Source organism: Dermacentor andersoni, chromosome 4 (assembly GCF_023375885.2).
Source record: "Dermacentor andersoni chromosome 4, qqDerAnde1_hic_scaffold, whole genome shotgun sequence".
Taxonomy (NCBI): domain Eukaryota; kingdom Metazoa; phylum Arthropoda; class Arachnida; order Ixodida; family Ixodidae; genus Dermacentor; species Dermacentor andersoni.
In genome coordinates, this window is record NC_092817.1 from 171,728,652 (window position 1) to 171,747,695 (window position 19,044).

The window sequence follows — 19,044 nt, forward strand, 5'->3', positions numbered from 1 at the left end:
GCACAAAGACGTAGATAGTTTCTCGCGTTACCCCGTTGGGAACTCTGTCGTCCCTGTCATCGAGAATGCCTCTTGTGCTTTCTCCATGTCACAGCGCCTCAGTATGGCCAACGAGCAATGTCCCGTTGCTTCACTAAAAGCGCTCATCCATCGTTTTGAATCTGCGCTCGACGAAAGCGAAACAACTTTGTTTGACCAGGGGGTTTGGGCTTGTAGGTCCCAGGATCCCCGCTCAACCCCACTGCACTACACGTTTGTGAGTGCACTTATTTACGCTTCTTCGTTCCCCGGGACTGCACTTTGTACAGCCGTAATGCATATCCCAAAGGCCCGATCTACTCATCATCCCAAAACAGCTCCATTGCACCGTCCTAAATGAACTTCACGACGCAACTATCGCTGGACAGCTGGACGTATCTCGAACTTGCGACAGAGTACGTCGCCGCTTCTTCTGGCCCGGTCTGGCACGTTCTGTGCGAAGTTACGTCACAGCTTGTGAGCCATCTCAACACCGCAAGAAAGCATCCCTGCTTCCAGTTGGTTACCTGCGTCCACTTGAAATCCCAGTAAAGTCATTCAGTCATATCGGCTTGTACTCCCTGGGTTCTTTCCCGGTATATGCGTCGGCGAAAAGATGTGTTGCTGTAGCAGTTGATTGCGCGATCAGAAAGGCCCTTACGTGCGCTCTCCCATTCAGCTGCGCAAGTGATATGACATTTCCTGTTACACGCCCTCATGTTGATGCATGGGGCTCCATATCAACTGCTCACAGACCGAGGACGTACCATCTTGTTCATGGTCATCAATGACAGAATGCGCGTAAGCTCTATCCAGGAGCAGCTTACGAATTCCTACCATCCACAAACCAAGGGCTGACCGAGCGATTGAACCGCTTTTTAGAGACGTGGTGGCGAAATAGGTTTCCGCCGGTCACCGCAATTGGTACCTCGCTCTACCTTACATTACCTTCGCCTATTATTCTTCTTGCATTGACATTGCGGGCAATTCTCCGTTCTACCTTTTTTATGGCCGTGAACCCACGCTACAGGCACACACCTTGCTGCCATCGATTACGACCTCGACCAGTGAATATGCCCGTGATGCCATCACTCGCGCTGACCATGTTTGACAACTTGCACGCGCTCACCTATCAGTGTTACAGGAGAACCAGAAACGTCGGCATGACCTCTGTAACTGCGACGTGAACGTACTAGTGCTGCTTTGGCCGCCTCCCAGTCGAGTAGGCCTTTGCGAGAAACTCCGGTCCTGTTACAAAGGCACATATCGCCTGGTTTGCCAAGTCACTGATCTCAACTACGAAATCGTTACAGCCAGCCTCGCAGCGTCCTCCGCTCGGACCGCCAGTGATATCGTCCACATCGCCAGGCTCAACAGCTCTCTTCTGACCACAGATATCTAACGGCACTGGGACGCCAGGTGTTGTCTTGCGACGCAATTGACGTTGAAGCTACATGGTGCAAAGGAAGACGAAGACGGGCATCTGGGCTTGGCCCGAGCTGGTTTTCAGCTTGGTCTGCTCTGCGCTGCTCTTGTAACTACTTTGTAATTAGTTCTTTTGTTTGTGTCTCTACGCACGTAAAACTGTGAAACATTGTTATGTCTTCAAAAAACACAAACTCATTGAAATAATTTTGTAGCTCGTAGGAAGGCACCTCGTAATGAAGTTTTTGCGGTTTGGAAAAATTCAGTGTTATTCTAAACATTTCAATGGTGATCTGACGCCTGTACGTAGTTCTTCCAAAGCCCTGTGCAGCCGATACCAGCTTGAACTAAGCCAAACTGCTGCGTTCAGATTCCTAAAACGAAACATGACCATGTGTGAGGCCAGGTGGTGGGGGAATTGAAGTTAAGTAAACGAGGGTTCTGGCGTCCGCTCCCTCGCAGCTGCGGCCTTCGCTGAAGGTAACCGAACCCGCAACATCGTGCTCCGCAGAAGTACACACTGAGCCATCACGACGGGTAAGATTTGATCGGGGCGCTGAGGCTTTTGTTTGGAGTGCAATATTCTGCTTCTATAAGTCCTGATGTCTCGTGTGTTGCCATGTAAAAATTAGTAAGAAAAAAAACGCCCACTGCATTTGATGCTGTGGGTGACATCAATCTGCTATTTTAACAAGAAGCGAACTTAACTTTCCTGCAGAGTTATGGTGCGAGTGTCGCAGCACGATTCTTTGAGGCACGCACACGCTTTCAAACAGAAGATATTGTGGAGTCCTAATTGGGTGGTGTTACTCTGTGTCGCACAAACACAATACGTGGCATTCATTTAGCCTCGACTAGTTTGAGTATCGCGGCGCAAAAAAAAAACTGAGGAGGTTGAAACACACGCCGACGGGACGGGTGCCCGTCATGTCGACGTGTACAAAGGTCTAGCCAACTAGCTCAAACAAAAGCTCTTCTTCAACCTTGCGCTGCCGGATTCAGCAACTGTGTGGCGCAGTGCACACGTGCTGACTAGTGGAAGGAGCTTGACGTCATCGGTATTTCCGCAGGCTTCATTAGCAGCTTGCTCTTGTGATGTCAGCTACAATGCCTGACTTCTTTTGCGACAATGCGCAGATGGTGGCTTAAGAATGCCTGGCGCACTGGTGCCCGATGAGCCTTTGCAACGTTTATATCAATTTTGACCGGTGCAAATCTGCGGATCGATAAGAGAGGTGACACCTTCTTTCTGCCAACGTTTCTAATAAATATGTTAGTACCCACAATTGTTGCCTTCCTTATACCTATCGCTGAGATTCTGTTCAACAAAAGCATGATTTTTGGAAGGAGAAAAATCTCTTGCATCTCTTTCACCGAAGCATTGGTCACCAACACTGGCCCTGTAGTTGGTGGAATGCACTGAAGATAGCAGTGAAGTTACTGTACTTCTCTTCAATAGTCTGAAATGTCGTTCCTCTGCTCCGATAGGTCTGCTCGAACCCGGGATTCAACAGCACGTTCTACTATGACGGAACCTATGAAGCCTCTGTCGCGTATGACAGCTCGAAGAACTGGCTTTTTACATACGATAGCGCCCTTTCGCTTCGATCTAAGGTGAGAAAGTCTATCCATGCCGTCAAGGCTTGTCTTTTCCAAGTGATATTTTTCGATTGCATGGGCGCACGCGCCCACATGCGTCCATGAGAATGTAGTGTGTGTTTGTGTGAGTGGAAGTGGCCTGGAAGGATGCTGCCAAAAACGTGGTTATGATGTGTTCGTGGCAAATATGAATGTTTCGTAAAGTGAGTACAGTTCTATGGTAAGAATCCGATCGTGACAAAAAATATTAGTATCGTTTACGTCATCTTCTAAGGTTCAGTCAGTTGCTCAGTTTGTCATGCATTGTTCCAACAATGCACATCAGGTAGTAAAGTAGGAGCATCTAACATTGTGTCATGTACCAGCACAACGGCTTGCACACAGGCAATCTTTAGGAGGAGGCTTTAGGGCCGGGGCTTCCACATGAGTATATGTGAACGAAGAAATCGTTTTGTTTCCGCAGGGGGGGAGGGGCACCAATGCACATAATTTGGTGTAGTTTGTTAGATTTAAATTAATATGGTAAAGTATAGCAACTGTGCAAAAAGGTTTTATCTTTAGGCCACCAATGTTTTATACCTACTGCTAGAAATATGAAAATAAAAAAAATAAGACTATCAAATTGATAACTCTGCCAATGAGCAATGAGAAACAACGTCAGATTTCTGTAAATAGCGCCTAACAGGTGCGGGCGATGGGCTCCGTCGACTACGGCCGCTCGAGCACAAGTTGGATTCGACAGTCTTGGTTTCTAGCTGGAATCAACAGCACTCGACGAACGGACGCTGAGAAGCTTCCCCGAGGTTGGCCCTCGTTTTACCACGATTCTGAGACTTTGAAGTGTTCGACGCGCTGCACGGTGAGCTAAGCCTAAGGTTTCACATAGCGGCGGGAAGCCACCGGCGGCGGCGGAGGCTCAGCTCGGAGACTACGATGGAGACCATAGAAGGTACGGAGATCGATCCCGAAGAATTGAACGTTCCGCGGCAATGGTACGTTAGAAAGAAGAAAGGAAAAGCGGACCGCCTAGTGAACAACGAGGCATGCCATATGGAGCGGCAGCGCGTGGCCGAGAAGCTAAGTCGATTGAAAGGCTATTTCCCCGACTTCCGGACGGCGCCGAGAAAGTATTCATGAGGGCGCGCGGCGGTCTCGTACGTCTCACGAAATACGGAACTGCGTATTTGGCAGACGTAATACTTTGGGCGGCTGGCGTTCACCGAGACGCCACGGGACAGGACGTCATCTGGATGAATGTGAAGCAACATTCAATTCTTGTCGCCACCGTCAGCGAGCAAAGCAAGCGAAAATACGCCGACTTGAAGCTCCTCGTGTTCCAATAGGAATGGATCGAAATGTGGGAAGTCGTCGTGCAGGAAGTCCCTTCGTCCTTCTCGGACGCATAAATCTTGAAAAGGCTGCAGATCTATGGGGATCCTCCGGTCCTGGGAATGCGACGACTCGGAAGAACGACGAGGAGAGTTTTACTGCTGCACGAAGACAGAGGTGCCGCGGTGGGTGAGACTCACGCCCGTGGCGCAACGCTGCGTAATCTAACGCAAGAAGTACGAAGTTTGTAACGCCTGCGGACGGCTCGAAAACCACAAGGACGTCTGCCCGGACCCTGCGAATGTGAAATGTCGCGGCTGTGGCATGGAGCAACCACCACAAGACGATTTATGCGAACCCAAGTGCCAACTGTGCGGGAAAGGACACTTGCTCGGTGACAGAAAATGTAGAGAGCTCTACCGTGTTCCTTACGAGGTGAAGAAGAGGCAGTAGGAACGAAAGATCAACATGCTACCGCAGCAACTTCAGAAGCAGCAGCAGCGAGCCGGAGCGATTGCCGATGTGAATCCCCGGGGTCATTCCAAGGTCTGGCGCGGAAACGAGGACTTTCGCGTCGGAAACGACGCCTTCCCGAGGCTGGAGGACACCACCGGAGGACACCAGCAGTGTGGTCGTTCGCGGTCCCGCACCAAGGGGCGCTCCGGATCCAGACGAAGGGGGAGATCGAGCTCCAGGGACCCGGCGCACCCATGGACTAAGAAGCGGAAGCAGAGCAGGGACCGAAACAATGTAAGCTTTGTCAGTGGGGTTCCCCAGGCAAAAGATAACAAGAATGAGGAGATCGATAAATAACGGAAAGAGGTTGGGGAGCTAAAAGAGGTCGTTATAAGCTCACTGAAGCGTTGCATACACCAATATTGCAGGCGTGTACGGGGTCCCCTTCCCCCCACAACGCGCAACCAAAATTGGTATCGAAACCGACCCGCCCGGTCCCTACGGCTGCAACTCCCATGTAGACTGCCGCACCGGAGAAGGAACATATGATCATCGAATCGGCTATACCACCACCCATGAAACGCAAAGGAGAAGATGTTGATGCGTTGGTGGCACTGGAGAAAGGTTAGAAGCCAAAATCGAAGTTAAATTTGATTCTTCATAGCCCAAAATATGGGAGCAATACAGCAGACTCAAAGCGCGATCCAAGCCCTTACGGGCGAAGTACAAAAGCAAAGGGCAGAATTAGTAGCCATCGGATAATGGCAACTAAAAGCGGAGGAACAATTCGACCAGCTCCAACATGGCCAGATGCGCGCAAAGTGAGTCTTTAATGTGGCAGTGGAACTTTCACGGCTTCCAACGCAAGCGGGCGTTAGTGCAACACTGCTTGACGCTATTAGATGAGAAGCCTCTATCTATAGCCCTGCAGGAGACGGGCAAAGCAGCACAACTCTCGGGATACCAAGCTTGTTCAAGTGACAGGGGTGAGAAATCTCCCGTCACAACGTTGATTAAGAGAAATATTGCGGCAATCGCGCACGAAATCAACTCGAGAGATATTGAGGCAGTGCTACTGGAAATTCTTATCGCACAAAAAGCAGCACTGAGCCTGTTCCCATTAACATTGTGTAGAACTCCACAGCAGAGAAGGGTCAGATTCAAGGCCCTCTTTCGCAAAGCTATTCAGGCAGCCGGGACTAACCTCTTGCTAATAGTCGGTGACTTTAATGCGGCGCATCCGGAATGGGGTTACGCTAAACAAGATCGAAGAGGTAGGCAGCTATGGGAGGACGCACACGTGCTCGGACTCACCCTACACACGGACCCCAGTAGTCCGACCAGGGTGGGTAACAGCGTCTGCGCAGACACACGCTGTTACCTGACCTCACCTTCTCCGAAAATGTGACAGATCTGAATTGGAAAAACTCGGAGCAGAATTTCGGAAGTGATTTCATTCTGGCCTGAATCCTAAAATAAGTGGTGAAGACGCGTCGTGCGCGTCAACCAAGGCTCATCGAATGGGGATTATTTATGGAGAAGGGAGAGAAAGCTGACATAGGGAAAATCACAAACATAAAAAAATGGACAGAGCTCATCCCGCGTCACATTAAATAGGCGACCCAGACTTTTGAAGGAGATGGTGCCCCGGAAATAGTCGATAGCGAATTGCTTCACATGTGGAAGGCAAAACGTTGTATGGAGCGCAGACTTAAGAGGCGAAAATGGAACCGTGATCTTAGAAGGCCGATTGCTAGACATAACAACGAAATTGAAAATTGTGCGACCAAATTATGCGGACAGAATTGGAGCAGCAGATGCGACGAGATGGAAGGCGACATGAGCCTTTCCAAAACGTGGGGTCTCCTGAGACACCTATTAGATCAGACGAATTCGAAAACCCTATCGGGAATTAGATTATCAAAAGCCTGGCGCGTGTATGAGGGTAGAGACGCGGAATTTATGGACAAACTAATCACCATGTACATTGGCGATACTCATAGCACATCCCTCCAGGAGTACGACGGAGCTCCCAATGAGGAGCTCGACGCACCCATCACGGAGGCGGAGGTCAGGGCAGTAATATTGTGGCTAAAAACTAGATCAGCCCCGGGCCCTGACAAGATAACTAACAAAATTCTAAGAAACCTGGATGATGCCTCCATCAGCGCTGTGACGGAGTACATAGAAGAAAGTTAGACTAAAGGTCACCTGCCACGCCAGCGGAAGATGGCAAAAGTGATCCTAATCCCGAAGCCGGGCAAACCCCCAAAACTAGAAAACGTAAGAGTCATTTCCCTAACCTCATGCATGGGGAAATTGATGGAGCGCGTAGTCCAGACCAGACTGACCGCTTTATGGAGCAGAACGACCTGTGGCCGCGCTTGATCCTCGGCTTCCGACCGGGCTTGTGCACGCAGGACGCGATACTCCAACTAAAATATGACATCATCGACTCACATTCTAGAGACGCCAAGATAATCCTCGGCCTGGACTTGACAAAGGCTTTTGATAATGTTAAACACGAAGCTCTACTCCACCGTCTCCAATAAATCGGGGTAGGCGCGCGAAGATTCGACTATGACAAGGACTTTTTGCCAGACAGAACTGCCTGCATTAAGTTCCAAGACTTTGAATATCCTACACTACACTGAAATTAGGAAGCAGGGCCGCGTTGCAGGGCTCGGTTCTTTCGCCGTTCCTCTTCAATGTGGTGATGAGGGGCCCCCCGAAGCTCTGAGAAGCATACAGTGTCTGAATTTCAGTATGTATGCGGATGACATCACCCTCTGGACCAACCATGGGGCGATGCGAGCATCGAACAGCGCCTGCAGGCGGGGCCGGACACTGTTGTGGACTATGCTGCCAATAGGGGTCTCTCGTACTCTCCGCAAAAATCGGAATTATTCATCTACAACCCAACGTCGCTCCGATGCAAGCGTAGCTGGGAATTTGACTATAAAGTAGAGGGGAAACCAGTCCCAAAGGTAAACCAAATCAGAATCATGGGACTTTTCATAAAGTAAAATGGATATAGTTATGGGACTATAAAAAATCTAGAGGGATTTACCACGCAAGCCCTTGACATCTTTAGAAGGGTCGCGCTAAAAGGACGAGGCTTGAAGGAAAGAAGCTTGCTTAAGCTAACCGAAGCATACGTAATAAGCCGCGTCTGCTAGGCTACGCCTTTCTTAAACATCAGGTCAGACGAGATTAAGAAACTCGACTCGCTCATTCGACGGGGCATAAAAAGGGCCTTAGGCTTACCAATTAGCACCTCCACAGAGAAGCTCCTCTCTATGGGAGTGCACAATAACTTGGACGAAATAGCGGAGGCTGTCAGAATTTGACAGGCTGACAGATTAAGCCGAACGACCACAGGAAGCGCTATCCTCGAAACGGTAGGCCCGCAAACCGATAGGGAACTACGAGGCAAGAGAAACATCCCACTGGAGTGCCGAGAAAATCTAATAATCCCCCCCCCCCCCCCATTCTCGTAGCATGCATCCCATATTCAAAACCAAGAGAAGAGAAAAGAGAGCGGAAGCACTGATCAAACGCTTCGATTTTATGGACTGCAAGTCGGTTGCGTACGTGAACGCGGCAAGTGGCAAGGCGGCTGCGGCAGTCGCCTCAGTGATCGACGGCCGAGGTGCCTCCGTATCGGCCGCCACCATTAGAAGCCCCAACACGGAAACGGCTGAAGAAGCTGCGGCAGCGCTCGCTTGCGTGGGAACGGAAGCAAATTTCATAATTAGCGATACTACACCGTCGTTTGGAATTTTGGAAAGGGTACGATCTCACCGGAAGCGGCAGGGGTTCTGGCCAGTAGACGGCTAAACAGAAAAAATTGCCTAATTTGGACCCCCGCAAACACGTCCGTTTCGCACACACGAGTTAGCCCGAGCTCTCTACTTCCGGATGGCTGTGGAACCGCCCGACTGCCGCAACATGGACGAGCGTCTGCAAAATCACACGGAGATTGTCGAAAATTATCGGCTGCGCAGGAGACTGGTTCCACCACCAGATAAAAGTCTAAACAATAGAGAGGCAGTCGCATGGCGGCGCCTGCAAGCTGGGAGCTTCTTAAAACCGGTCTGGGCATAGCATGTTATACATAGTAGAGAAAACTATAAGTGCAAACACTGCGGTGTGAGAGTGACCTTCGACCACATGATCTGGGAATGTGCTAGCTCCCCAGGGGCTAAAGCAAACGTAAATTGTAGAGAGGCCTGGGAATCCCTGCTGCAGAGGGAGGACCCTACTCCACAGCAACACGCCATCCGCCTGGCGGAAGAAACCGTGAATAGTCTAGACCTCTTTGCTTGCTTCTAATCGCCTAGGTCCCGGCTCCCGTCCCCAAGGCCTGTGTGCCGCGGACGGGGAGTAGGGGGCCTCCTTATACTGCAGTACAATAAAGCTGCTATCATCATCATGAACAGTTCCTAACAATAAACATAAATTGGACAATATTCCCTAATATAGAACTTTCGCCAGACCCGTCTTAGCATTCTAACACTTTCACTTTTAGGCTGTAAATTGATATATCATACTTCCCTGCTTCAGCTCCTCAAAAAGATGCAGTTCACCGAAAGGCGATATCTATATTTATAACGGAATTACCGATTTGTAAACTTCATGCTTCTATTTCTTAAACTGACAATTTTTTGCCAATTTTCGTCAAATATTTTAAACAATAAATTGGAATTTAGCTTGATCGATTCACTATACCTTAACTTGCTGTCTCAAATGCAGCAAATTTAATTTAAATCAGTGCACCGGTTCTCTCATAAAATAATTTCTACGTTTTACACATATTCGAACGAGGAAATCGGAGTTTGCCCCGTGCTAAGCTTCCTCTTATGTAGAGTCTGAAGTTGTAAGCAGACATATGCTTTAATTACACAGATATTTACACCAGTTTGTTTTGCAGACTTCTTTACATTTATTTACTGCTTCTTCATTGCTACTAATGCCGGTCTTTAATTAAAATTTACTAGTGTTTGTTATAACTCACCCAGAAACATACTCTACGCATCGCAATTAGTAATACAAAATAGTGTTAGCACGGCGCTGCGGCTGAGTGTAACCTTCCCCGCGATCACTTATTTTTTACGTACTGCCAAACGTCCCACTCCCCCCCACCGTGTGCATGTACGGTGCGGATTAGCTTGGGCGCAGTGTGCCGGCAGATTGCGAATGAACGGCTACGGTAACTGTAAATATATTCTATCCGAAGCACCCTGCTCCAATTGTCTGCGACGCCGAATGCCCGAACTCGGTGATTACAGCTACGCAGTTGTGTGCGAAGCAGGACGAAGGAAACGCATAACGATAAAAAAGAAGCATCACGGAATGTCGGACCAATATTTGGTGACGATCCGTTTCATTTTGCATTGTTCTTATCATCAGTTCTGCAGAGTACAACATCACAGCGATAATGCGGATCCCGCGGTGTCTGAGCCGATGACGCCAATGACCATGGGTGCAAAAATTGGAAAATTGCTTGGATCGTTACAAAATGGGGCCCTGTTTAAAAATTTGTTGAGCCATGCTAAAAGTGCAGAAAAACACCAAAGCAATACAACGCTTGGCTAGTTGGTACATTATAGAAGGCTTGGGAAACGACGAGAAAAGAAAAAGGGCGATGTCCGAGCCGTTTTTTTTTTCTTTTTTCTGTTTATACTTTGTCCCCGTTTTTCTCAAGTGTCTTTTGCGCTTTACCAGCGAAGGGAACCTGTACGTCGAGCTCAGTATGCATGGCGGAAGTGGTGGGCTCCATATATAACGAGAATGCATAGCGAGCACTGTACGAGCAGCTAACTTGTCAGTGTTGAACGAAAATGCCGCGAAAGGAGACGCACTTAAGACTACATTTTGCAACGAGTCCGTTTAATTTTCTTTGTACTAAATCCGGTTGACTCCTTCAGCCTTTTGACTTTGGCTAGGTCGACGCCACGCCACCACTATCACTATTGGCCAGGGGGCGTCACGAATTATATGCGTGAATTGAGACTGGACAATGATGTGGATCGGAATGAGCTACGCCTCTACAGGTTCACAAGTGGAATTTTGTATGGCGTCTGCCTGAAGCAAACCAGCAAGGAGTTCGTGAACAGTTATGCACAGACGCTTTCTGGCTGGTACGAGCGACGTGAAAACAAAGGAAATTCCGGCAGAATCCATCTCTCGAAGACTGTCGACAATATTGCAATTGGCATTCCAGCGGTGTAGCAACGAAGCGCGTTGCTGAAGGTACCTTTATTTGCTCTTCATACAGGAGAGGAAGTCGGCTGAGAAGATTCGTAGCATTTAATACACGCATGCGCTATAGCACCACCACGGTGTTTAATGCGCGCACCTCCGCACGCCACAAAGATAGCATCACTAAACGCGACCAGTGTCCTTCTTTATATGAATATGCACTTAGAATTAGGGCTCAGCGTATCTGACTACAAAGGAACCACGGCGCGATTACGTAGGCGCCCAGTGCAGGCGTCAAACGTTTTGTTGTCAGCTAGAAGAGCGGGCGTTCTCACTTTCATTTGTGTGACAGGCACCTATGGAGTCCGCTCGTAGCAACTGAAGAGTGCCATGAAAGAGGTGCGAAAGCAGCAGTCCAAGAAAGCGCCTGAAGTGTCCAAAGAACACAAGTGCAGTAAAAATGGACCACAGCGGCCGCAGGAAAAAAGGAAGTAACCGCCGAAAGTCAACGCCTGCACTAGGGCACAGTTGAACTGGCGCAGGAACGAATAATAAGGAGATGAAGGGTTTTCGAAGGTGGAATAGCCCTTCGTGAAGCGGTCGCTGGGCGCCACAAAGGCAATGTGGAGAATGCACAAATTCATGGCTGAAAATGGTTTCTCTCTGTGTGTCTGGCTCCCTTTCTCTATGAATCGAAGTTATTGGGCTTGTAGAGCAAAATAACTGTGCAATGTAGACATGACTGCACAGCAGGCATGGAACTGTCTGAGCTTCCATTCAGATACAAAATAGATGGGGACATGACACAGTTGTCCCTGCATCGTCTGCATCGAGCATGTCTGGGAAGTGCCCTTTTTGTCTCGCTGATGGTACGGTGTGGAACGCGCTCCATTGAACTAAATGCTCCTCGGAACCTACATCAGTGATCTGTCCCACTTGTCGTTTCCGCTTTCACAGCGACAAAATGCTCAATCAATTTTTTTTTTAATTATGGGGTTTTACGCGCCAAAACCACTTTCTGATTATGAGGCACGCCGTAGTGGAGGACTCCGGAAATTTCGACCACCTGGGGTTCTTTAACGTGCACCTAAATCTAAGTACACGGGTGTTTTCGCATTTCGCCCCCATCGAAATGCGGCCGCCGTGGCCGGGATTCGATCCCGCGACCTCGTGCTCAGCAGCCCAACACCATAGCCACTGAGCAACCACGGCGGGTCAAATGCTCAATCAAGTCCCGATGGTTTCCATCCAAGAGCACAAACCCACTGCGGGTAGTTGGCTATATAGCGGGATGGAAATATCTTGCCAACGCAAACTAGCTCTTTGAGATAAGTGCCGCCTGTTGATTAATATGATTGCCATACTATGGAACATACCCACAATGGAGGACTGGCCTTGAAGCGTGCTGATTATGATGATGATGTCCATACTACGGCATTTGTCCCCAATTGGGGATTGGCCAAAAGGCGAGCGGTACATATCGTACAAATACCAGCCAGCTCTTTGAGATTATTGCCACGTGTTGACGATGATGATGCTTTTCATGCTATGGCAGGCACCCACAAGGGGATAGGCCAAGAAGCGTGGTTGCATGTTGATTATACGAATGATATGCATACTGGCATACTGTGGCGCGTACCCCCAATGAGGCATCGGCGAAGAAGCGGCCGGTTCTTCTTTTTACCGTCTGTTCCCTCTCTCCTCTTTTTTCTTTTATTATTTATTGACTTCAACGTGTTTGATTTCACCGTTTTCTTTTAGGTTTTTTGTATTTTGTTCCTATAATCAGGTATGCATGTTTTGCCTCCGTATCTACTTTGCCGCCTCCTCTCTGCAGGGTGCTACTGTACCTTGAGGGTAAAATAAATTAATCGTCACATGGCGAATGATCTTTTTGACCCACAACCGTGCAGGCCCTCCACGTGGTGCATACCTTATCTTAGATTCTTTACAAAGTTATTCCTCGGAATTTTGAAAATGACAGCTAATAAACCGATGTCATGAAACAAAACACCAACTTCGCAAGCCTTTTACGTTTTCTGTGACATGGCCACGTCTCAACTACGTCCCGACGTGGCCGACGTAAGGGGCATTCAAGACTGCAGCAGCAGCAGCAGCGGAAAGTCGAAGAAAGAAGCAAAGAAAGCTTCGATTTAAAATAAATAATTATAAGTAATCATAAGGACTGTTTCATTGCGCAGCACGAGTGCGTGAGAGCGCGCGCACCAGATTCTTCTGCATTAAAACGCAGCAATGCACATAGGCCCAGCGAACTTTACAAAGTGCACCTGCATTCACTTTCACGCAACACTGTAAATATGCAGTGGTTATGCAATCTTAGGTATTCATCAGTTCAAGCATTGTTTTCTACCCTTAAACACAGAAAACTGCTTCTCAAGGATAGTACTAAGCATGATTAAAAACAAGTAAGCTCTGTCTGGAAGTACTTACTATCTCTAGTAGTTCTCCAATTTTTATGAATAAATAAATACATTATGCAGCTGAGAAAAAAACTACTATGTGGTTTCATTGGCAAGCCCTTTCTTAGCAAAATGGCATACTGAATTCAACAAATAAAGATGGTGCTGTACTTTTAACATTACACTGGGCACTCACTAATGGTGGGGGAGCATAGGGGTGAGAATTGTGCTGTCTTCTATATGCGATTTAAACCAAATGCAGTTTTTAGTGAAATAAAAGATCTAGTATTGCTATGCTTGCTCGCGAGACAGTCTTATAAAGCCAAGGTTGGCTTCATGAGACTTTTGGCAACGTATAACATGGCAGCAAGAGGGAAATGGCAACCATGCTAGAACCGTTCAGCTCAGTTGTCGTTGCGCTCACGATAAAGGTTTGTGTAAATGCAGTGATTAAAAGCAGAATATAACTATTTATTTATTTATTCTTAGTTAATAATTGGACAGTGTTTTATCATTATCCTAGTCGTGCAACGAAAATGATATAAAAATTCGTAGTTCCAATTGTTAGTGTGTTTCTTAAAGCAATTTTCTTTACGTTTTTGTTTGCTACTAACGTCACTAAGACATCAAAGAATAAAACTGCAAGACATCGACATAAGTTATTATATATAATGATATAATTACATTACAATAAATAATAACACTTGATTATAATATTATAATGTACTTTTATATCATATGAACTAGTATAGCTATAGCATGTAACCTATTACTTTGTTCAGCTAAAATTTGGAGATGCGCTATCAGGTTCTGCTGTAAATACGGGAACGGTAATAATCTCAAGTGAATTATGCCATGCAATAGATCTTTTGTTGAATAAATATGCTGTCATCCAGCTCAAAGTGCAAGTTTGGGCTTCTTTCATTCACGTCAATTTACCACTGGAAGCAGATCAAACTTCATCCAACTCGGCGTTGCAGTTGGCGTACAAACCAAGTTGTTGAATCTATGTATTTGTATTCATCGACCGAACTAAAAAATGAAGCTCTCTCTTTGTGCCGTATTGTCATTAGACATTGTTTCATGTGCAGTTATGCGGGAGCAAGCGGGCAGCGGTGGATGTAAACTACACCTTGGCTGCCGTCAACATTCAGTTTGAAGACTACATGAACATCTGCGGCTTCGGACCTTACCACCGGCTCACCATGTTGAAGGCCATAGCCGACTTTCTATCACGAAATTACACGTCGGCCGCCCAAGAGCACGCATGCAAGGCACTGGGCTAGCAGGACGCCTGTGCTATTACGTCGTTCATCGTTCAGCTCCTTTCACGACATTGTAATCATTCGAACATCATGTCCAAAAAATAAAGCATATACATTTTTCACAAATTCATTTTCCGTGGAAATGTTGACTACATGGATACGTATAATAATCTAGGATAGGGTTAGGCTGAAACGGAAGATAAGTATGAGGCGACGTCCATTTTATTCACAACTGACCACCACGTACAACACCGACCAAACTACAGCGAACGCAGTTGGCTAGTGCCCTAAGGTAATCTTTAATTCTTGATGGCCTTCAGTTAAGATAGCAGAAAACCGCAGAATAAATGTGAAGTGCACATACTGGTCATTGCAGATCTGCAAGTATTTCACATCTCTTGCCAACAGGAAGCTGCATGATATCTTTGAAAACAATAGACAGAAATGTTCACTGGGTTTCCGGTCTGCCTCGTCGACCCTATATTATGAATAAAGTAGATAAATTGGCTTTTTGGCGCCTGTGGCGCCATAAAGCCAATGGTCGTAACATGGCAACCGATATTTGCTGCACCGAACAACGGTTCATTAAAATTTTTAGACCCCATCTACTCAAGTCGCTTTGTGAACACCTTTGCCGCGAACACAATGGCGAAGGTTTGCGATTTCACTGAACACTTATTATGACAGCAATTTGGCTGCCAAGGTTGACTAATTATGAAACTATAGCACAAAACTGTTTTCGTTCTCTTGTGGCCTTGTTGCAATCATGCCACCAAGTATACCCACGCTCCAAAGATGGGAACGCTGAAACGGATTGCTTAGGCTTGGATTGCAGGCTAAGCGCTAGCCAACGCATGCCTATGGCTGCGTGGTTGCCACTGAACACGCACATCGTGCTAAGTTTGGCAACGTTATTCCAAATTATTGTTTGGCGCAGGTTGGTGCAGATCGATGGTTTGGCGCAAGGTGGCGCAATCGACGCATAACTTTCATCCCCGTGACAATAGCCTAGCTAGCGGGAGTGATGATGCCATAAACATGACGTGTTGGTGCTGTGACCAATATATTGTGCTCAAGTGAAGAAACAGTATAACCTGGGCCTATCCTGAAGGTAGTGTACTAGATAAGCTGGGCCACTCCTCTCAGCTTTGTAGTGCAGCACAGCATTTCAAACACTACATAGCTGCCACGTGAGTGAATGGGGGAAAATCGCGGGCTGATGCTTTTATAAGCAAACTTTTGTAATGCGATGTGCCTCAGATGCCAAAACATCTGAATGCGCGAGCCGACAAACCTGGGTATTTAGGTTGTTATTTACTTGGCTATGCAAATGGGTACGGCTTAATCGGTAGAGAAAGCAGCTGCTGTAGTTGTGAACACTGGGTCAGATGCCACCATCAGACACTTACTTTTATTGAAACCCAAACTAGCCAGAACAGGAACCTATAAACCTGCCAACTTCAAAGTAGCTGGTAAGACGCAAAGAATACATCACAATAAAACAATGTAGTCAACTACCTTAATTGCCATAACCAGGCTGAACAGTGTGGTAACAAAACAAGAGAATCATGTATGTGGTTATTTTCGTGTACTTCGCAGGCACCATGGAGGTGTGCCTTGATTTTACAGATCCAGTGCTGTACTGCAAAGAAGGTAAATTTCGCTGCTGATATACGACACAATTGACAAGCGTTTCATCTGCCAGCGAACATGCATAGCCCTCTTTGAAAGAATAGCTTGCCTCTGATTGGCTGTTACCTAGCAATTAAGCTCTAGATTCCCCGTCGTGAAATTGGTTTGACCATTTGTGTGGTGTAGGCTGTAAGTGGGCCTGTAGCGCTCTCAACAGAACCTTAATTTTGCACATGGTTTGCTTCCACCATAACGAAATGATAATACGGCATATGCGAAATTCCTTAAGGAGGCTGTCCCACGCGTCAGATTTACCCTTCCTCATTAAGACGGATGCGTTTCCGCTAGTAGCAGAGTTAAAGGTGAGATACACTTAAGGCTTGGATGGTCCAGGGACACAAGTCGGCAGCAATGATGTAACTGGTAAACATGTTGACACCTCATTTACAATTCCAGCCTGATGGCTGCCATCTTGGTTGCGTCAATCAAGATTTGTGACGAAGAGTACAAGCAGAATTTCATATGCTTCCTATTTATTCCTGCCATTTGTTTGTAAAATTGTTGGCTGGGCCGCAGCTTTATTTCAGCTTCATTGACATCCTCCTCCGTTTTCAACGGCAGCAACATGTTCACTTACTCCTCAACTGTAGTTGTCCTTAGGCATTGTCCAATCAATTCTGTAACAGTCCGGAGCTACCGTTTTATAATACATGATACTCGGATAACAAGGAAGGTGTCTGAAAAACATTGCCATATAAAAGCCAACAGTTAATGCAGTCCCAACTCATTATATGAACCATTGGCTAACTACAGCAAAGATTATCAACATTGTAGACATGCTCAGAATTGCAGTTAAGAAAGATTGTGAGAAGGTTGCCCAATTTATTTAAGCAGTTGTAACGTTTTCTTACATCTAAACATCAGTCTGTCCAAATATTCAACCAGAAAGGTAATATGTAAGTATTTAATAAATTTTTTCGCATACAAATATACTGAAATTACAACATATAAAATGTAAACAAGAGAGAGATTCAAAATAATATGGAGGCTTGAAGTGAGTAACCATGGTCAAACAGGAAATGTCACTGGAATGAATGGTTTCATCAGGGGACTGGTCTTCGTCAGGGCATCATTTGCTCAAATGATGATAGGTTCCATAGACAAAGCGTTGAATCCATGGATAATTCTCTTCTAACCACTGTTAATCGCCATAAAACATGAACTTCAATAACAACATTGAACACTCGACCAATTTAATTTTATAATAGCAAACCTGGTAGTAAAGTACTGCAGTAGTGCATATTATAATGCAAAGACAAGAGTGCCCCCTGTATTTATGCTTAGTTAGGTTTACAAATGAAAGTTACGAGGAGATATTGCAACATTTTTGCGACCTGATGATGACACTTCAATGGTGCTGGCTGGCTCAGGATCATGGCCCACTGAATTCTTGTAGAAGAAAGTGTAGGAATGTTGCACAGAATGTTTTCAAATAGGTCAGCTTGGCCATATCTAAACAATATTTTGATATTTGGTGTAAAATTTATTTTTTACAGATTTTAAACGATGAAACACACTATAGCTCTGACTTTTCCACAATATTTCAAGTAAATAGAGTAGCTCTACCAAACCACTTCTTCCTGCTAACTGCAATATTAGTTTCACACCTGACTGGTCTTAACATTGCGTATTTACGTGACAAATATTTGCTTCCATAACATAGTATGAGAGTGACTGACAAATTATTTTGATGTTTACTTTGCAAAAATAAGTTTGTCACAGATTCATGTGAAATTTTTTCTACCTTTCGAAAAGCACTACGATACATTTCTTCAACAATGTTTTGCTTCGCCTATGATGCCGGCATCCTCAAATGTTTAGCAGTTCTAAAAAGGCTCTTCTTTTTGTTTATGAATGTGCGCAGGGTTTTGTTAAACCAAGGTTTTGATACAATAAAGCGGAATGATAATTTGGGTATATCAACACGTGCCAGTTCAAGTACTTTTTATGTAGACGCCAATTTCCATTGAGCAGTATTTATTGTCAAACACAACAGATGTAAACTGTTCGCGCGTTTATACACAATATTAAATTATGAAGCTTCTTACAGCTTCTCACAGGCTGAGGCCCCTGCGCTAAAGAACAAGAACAATGGTTTGTCCTTTCTTGAGAATGCTTCTGGCGCAGTCTTCAGATTTCTACTAGACATGATAATTATTTTTTAAATGTGAACTTACTCACAAGGAGTCCAATTTTTCTCTTGGTAACTAAGTTTAGATTCGTGTTACAGGATTTCAACAAATTTATGAATGATAACCTCAAGTGCTCAGTAGGTCATATGAGAACTCTGCAAATAAATTCTGTTATCTTAAATATGTATTGCAAATACTGTTCCGTTGTTGCTCCAAGCACAGGCAAAAAAATTACGTTCTATATTTGCTTAAAATGCTTTTCATGAAAAACAGAAAGGGCATATCATAATACTTCTGGGAGTACTAATTAACAATATTGTTACGAATGATGTTTATTTACAGGGTGAAACGGTGAAACGAGGTCCGAGAGGGAAGCTACAGGCCAGGCCCAGCCGGCGCAGAGTACCGCGAGATCACGCGCGCACACTCTACTTCTTCTTTCTCTGCCTCAGCCGCGCAGTGCTGTGACATTTTCCCCGGGGGCAGACGAAGCTCGCTGAGCGA

General features: G+C 46.1%; 2 protein-coding genes across 2 annotated transcripts in view; both read left to right on the forward strand.

Moving 5' to 3' along the window:
• The window catches only part of LOC129384751 (uncharacterized), a 28,330-nt gene extending 13,488 nt beyond the window's left edge, over positions 1-14,842 (forward strand). Inside the window, exons 3-4 of the mRNA XM_055070353.2 lie at positions 2,932-3,057; positions 14,543-14,842. Coding sequence (XP_054926328.2) covers positions 2,932-3,057; positions 14,543-14,737 — 321 coding nt within the window. The 3' untranslated portion in view covers positions 14,738-14,842. The remainder of the gene's footprint in view (positions 1-2,931; positions 3,058-14,542) is intronic.
• Positions 14,843-16,320: 1,478 nt separating this feature from the next.
• The window catches only part of LOC129384876 (neprilysin-2-like), a 59,118-nt gene continuing 56,394 nt past the window's right edge, over positions 16,321-19,044 (forward strand). The window contains exon 1 of the mRNA XM_055070462.2: positions 16,321-16,369. Within this exon, the coding sequence (XP_054926437.2) occupies positions 16,321-16,369 (49 nt within the window). The remainder of the gene's footprint in view (positions 16,370-19,044) is intronic.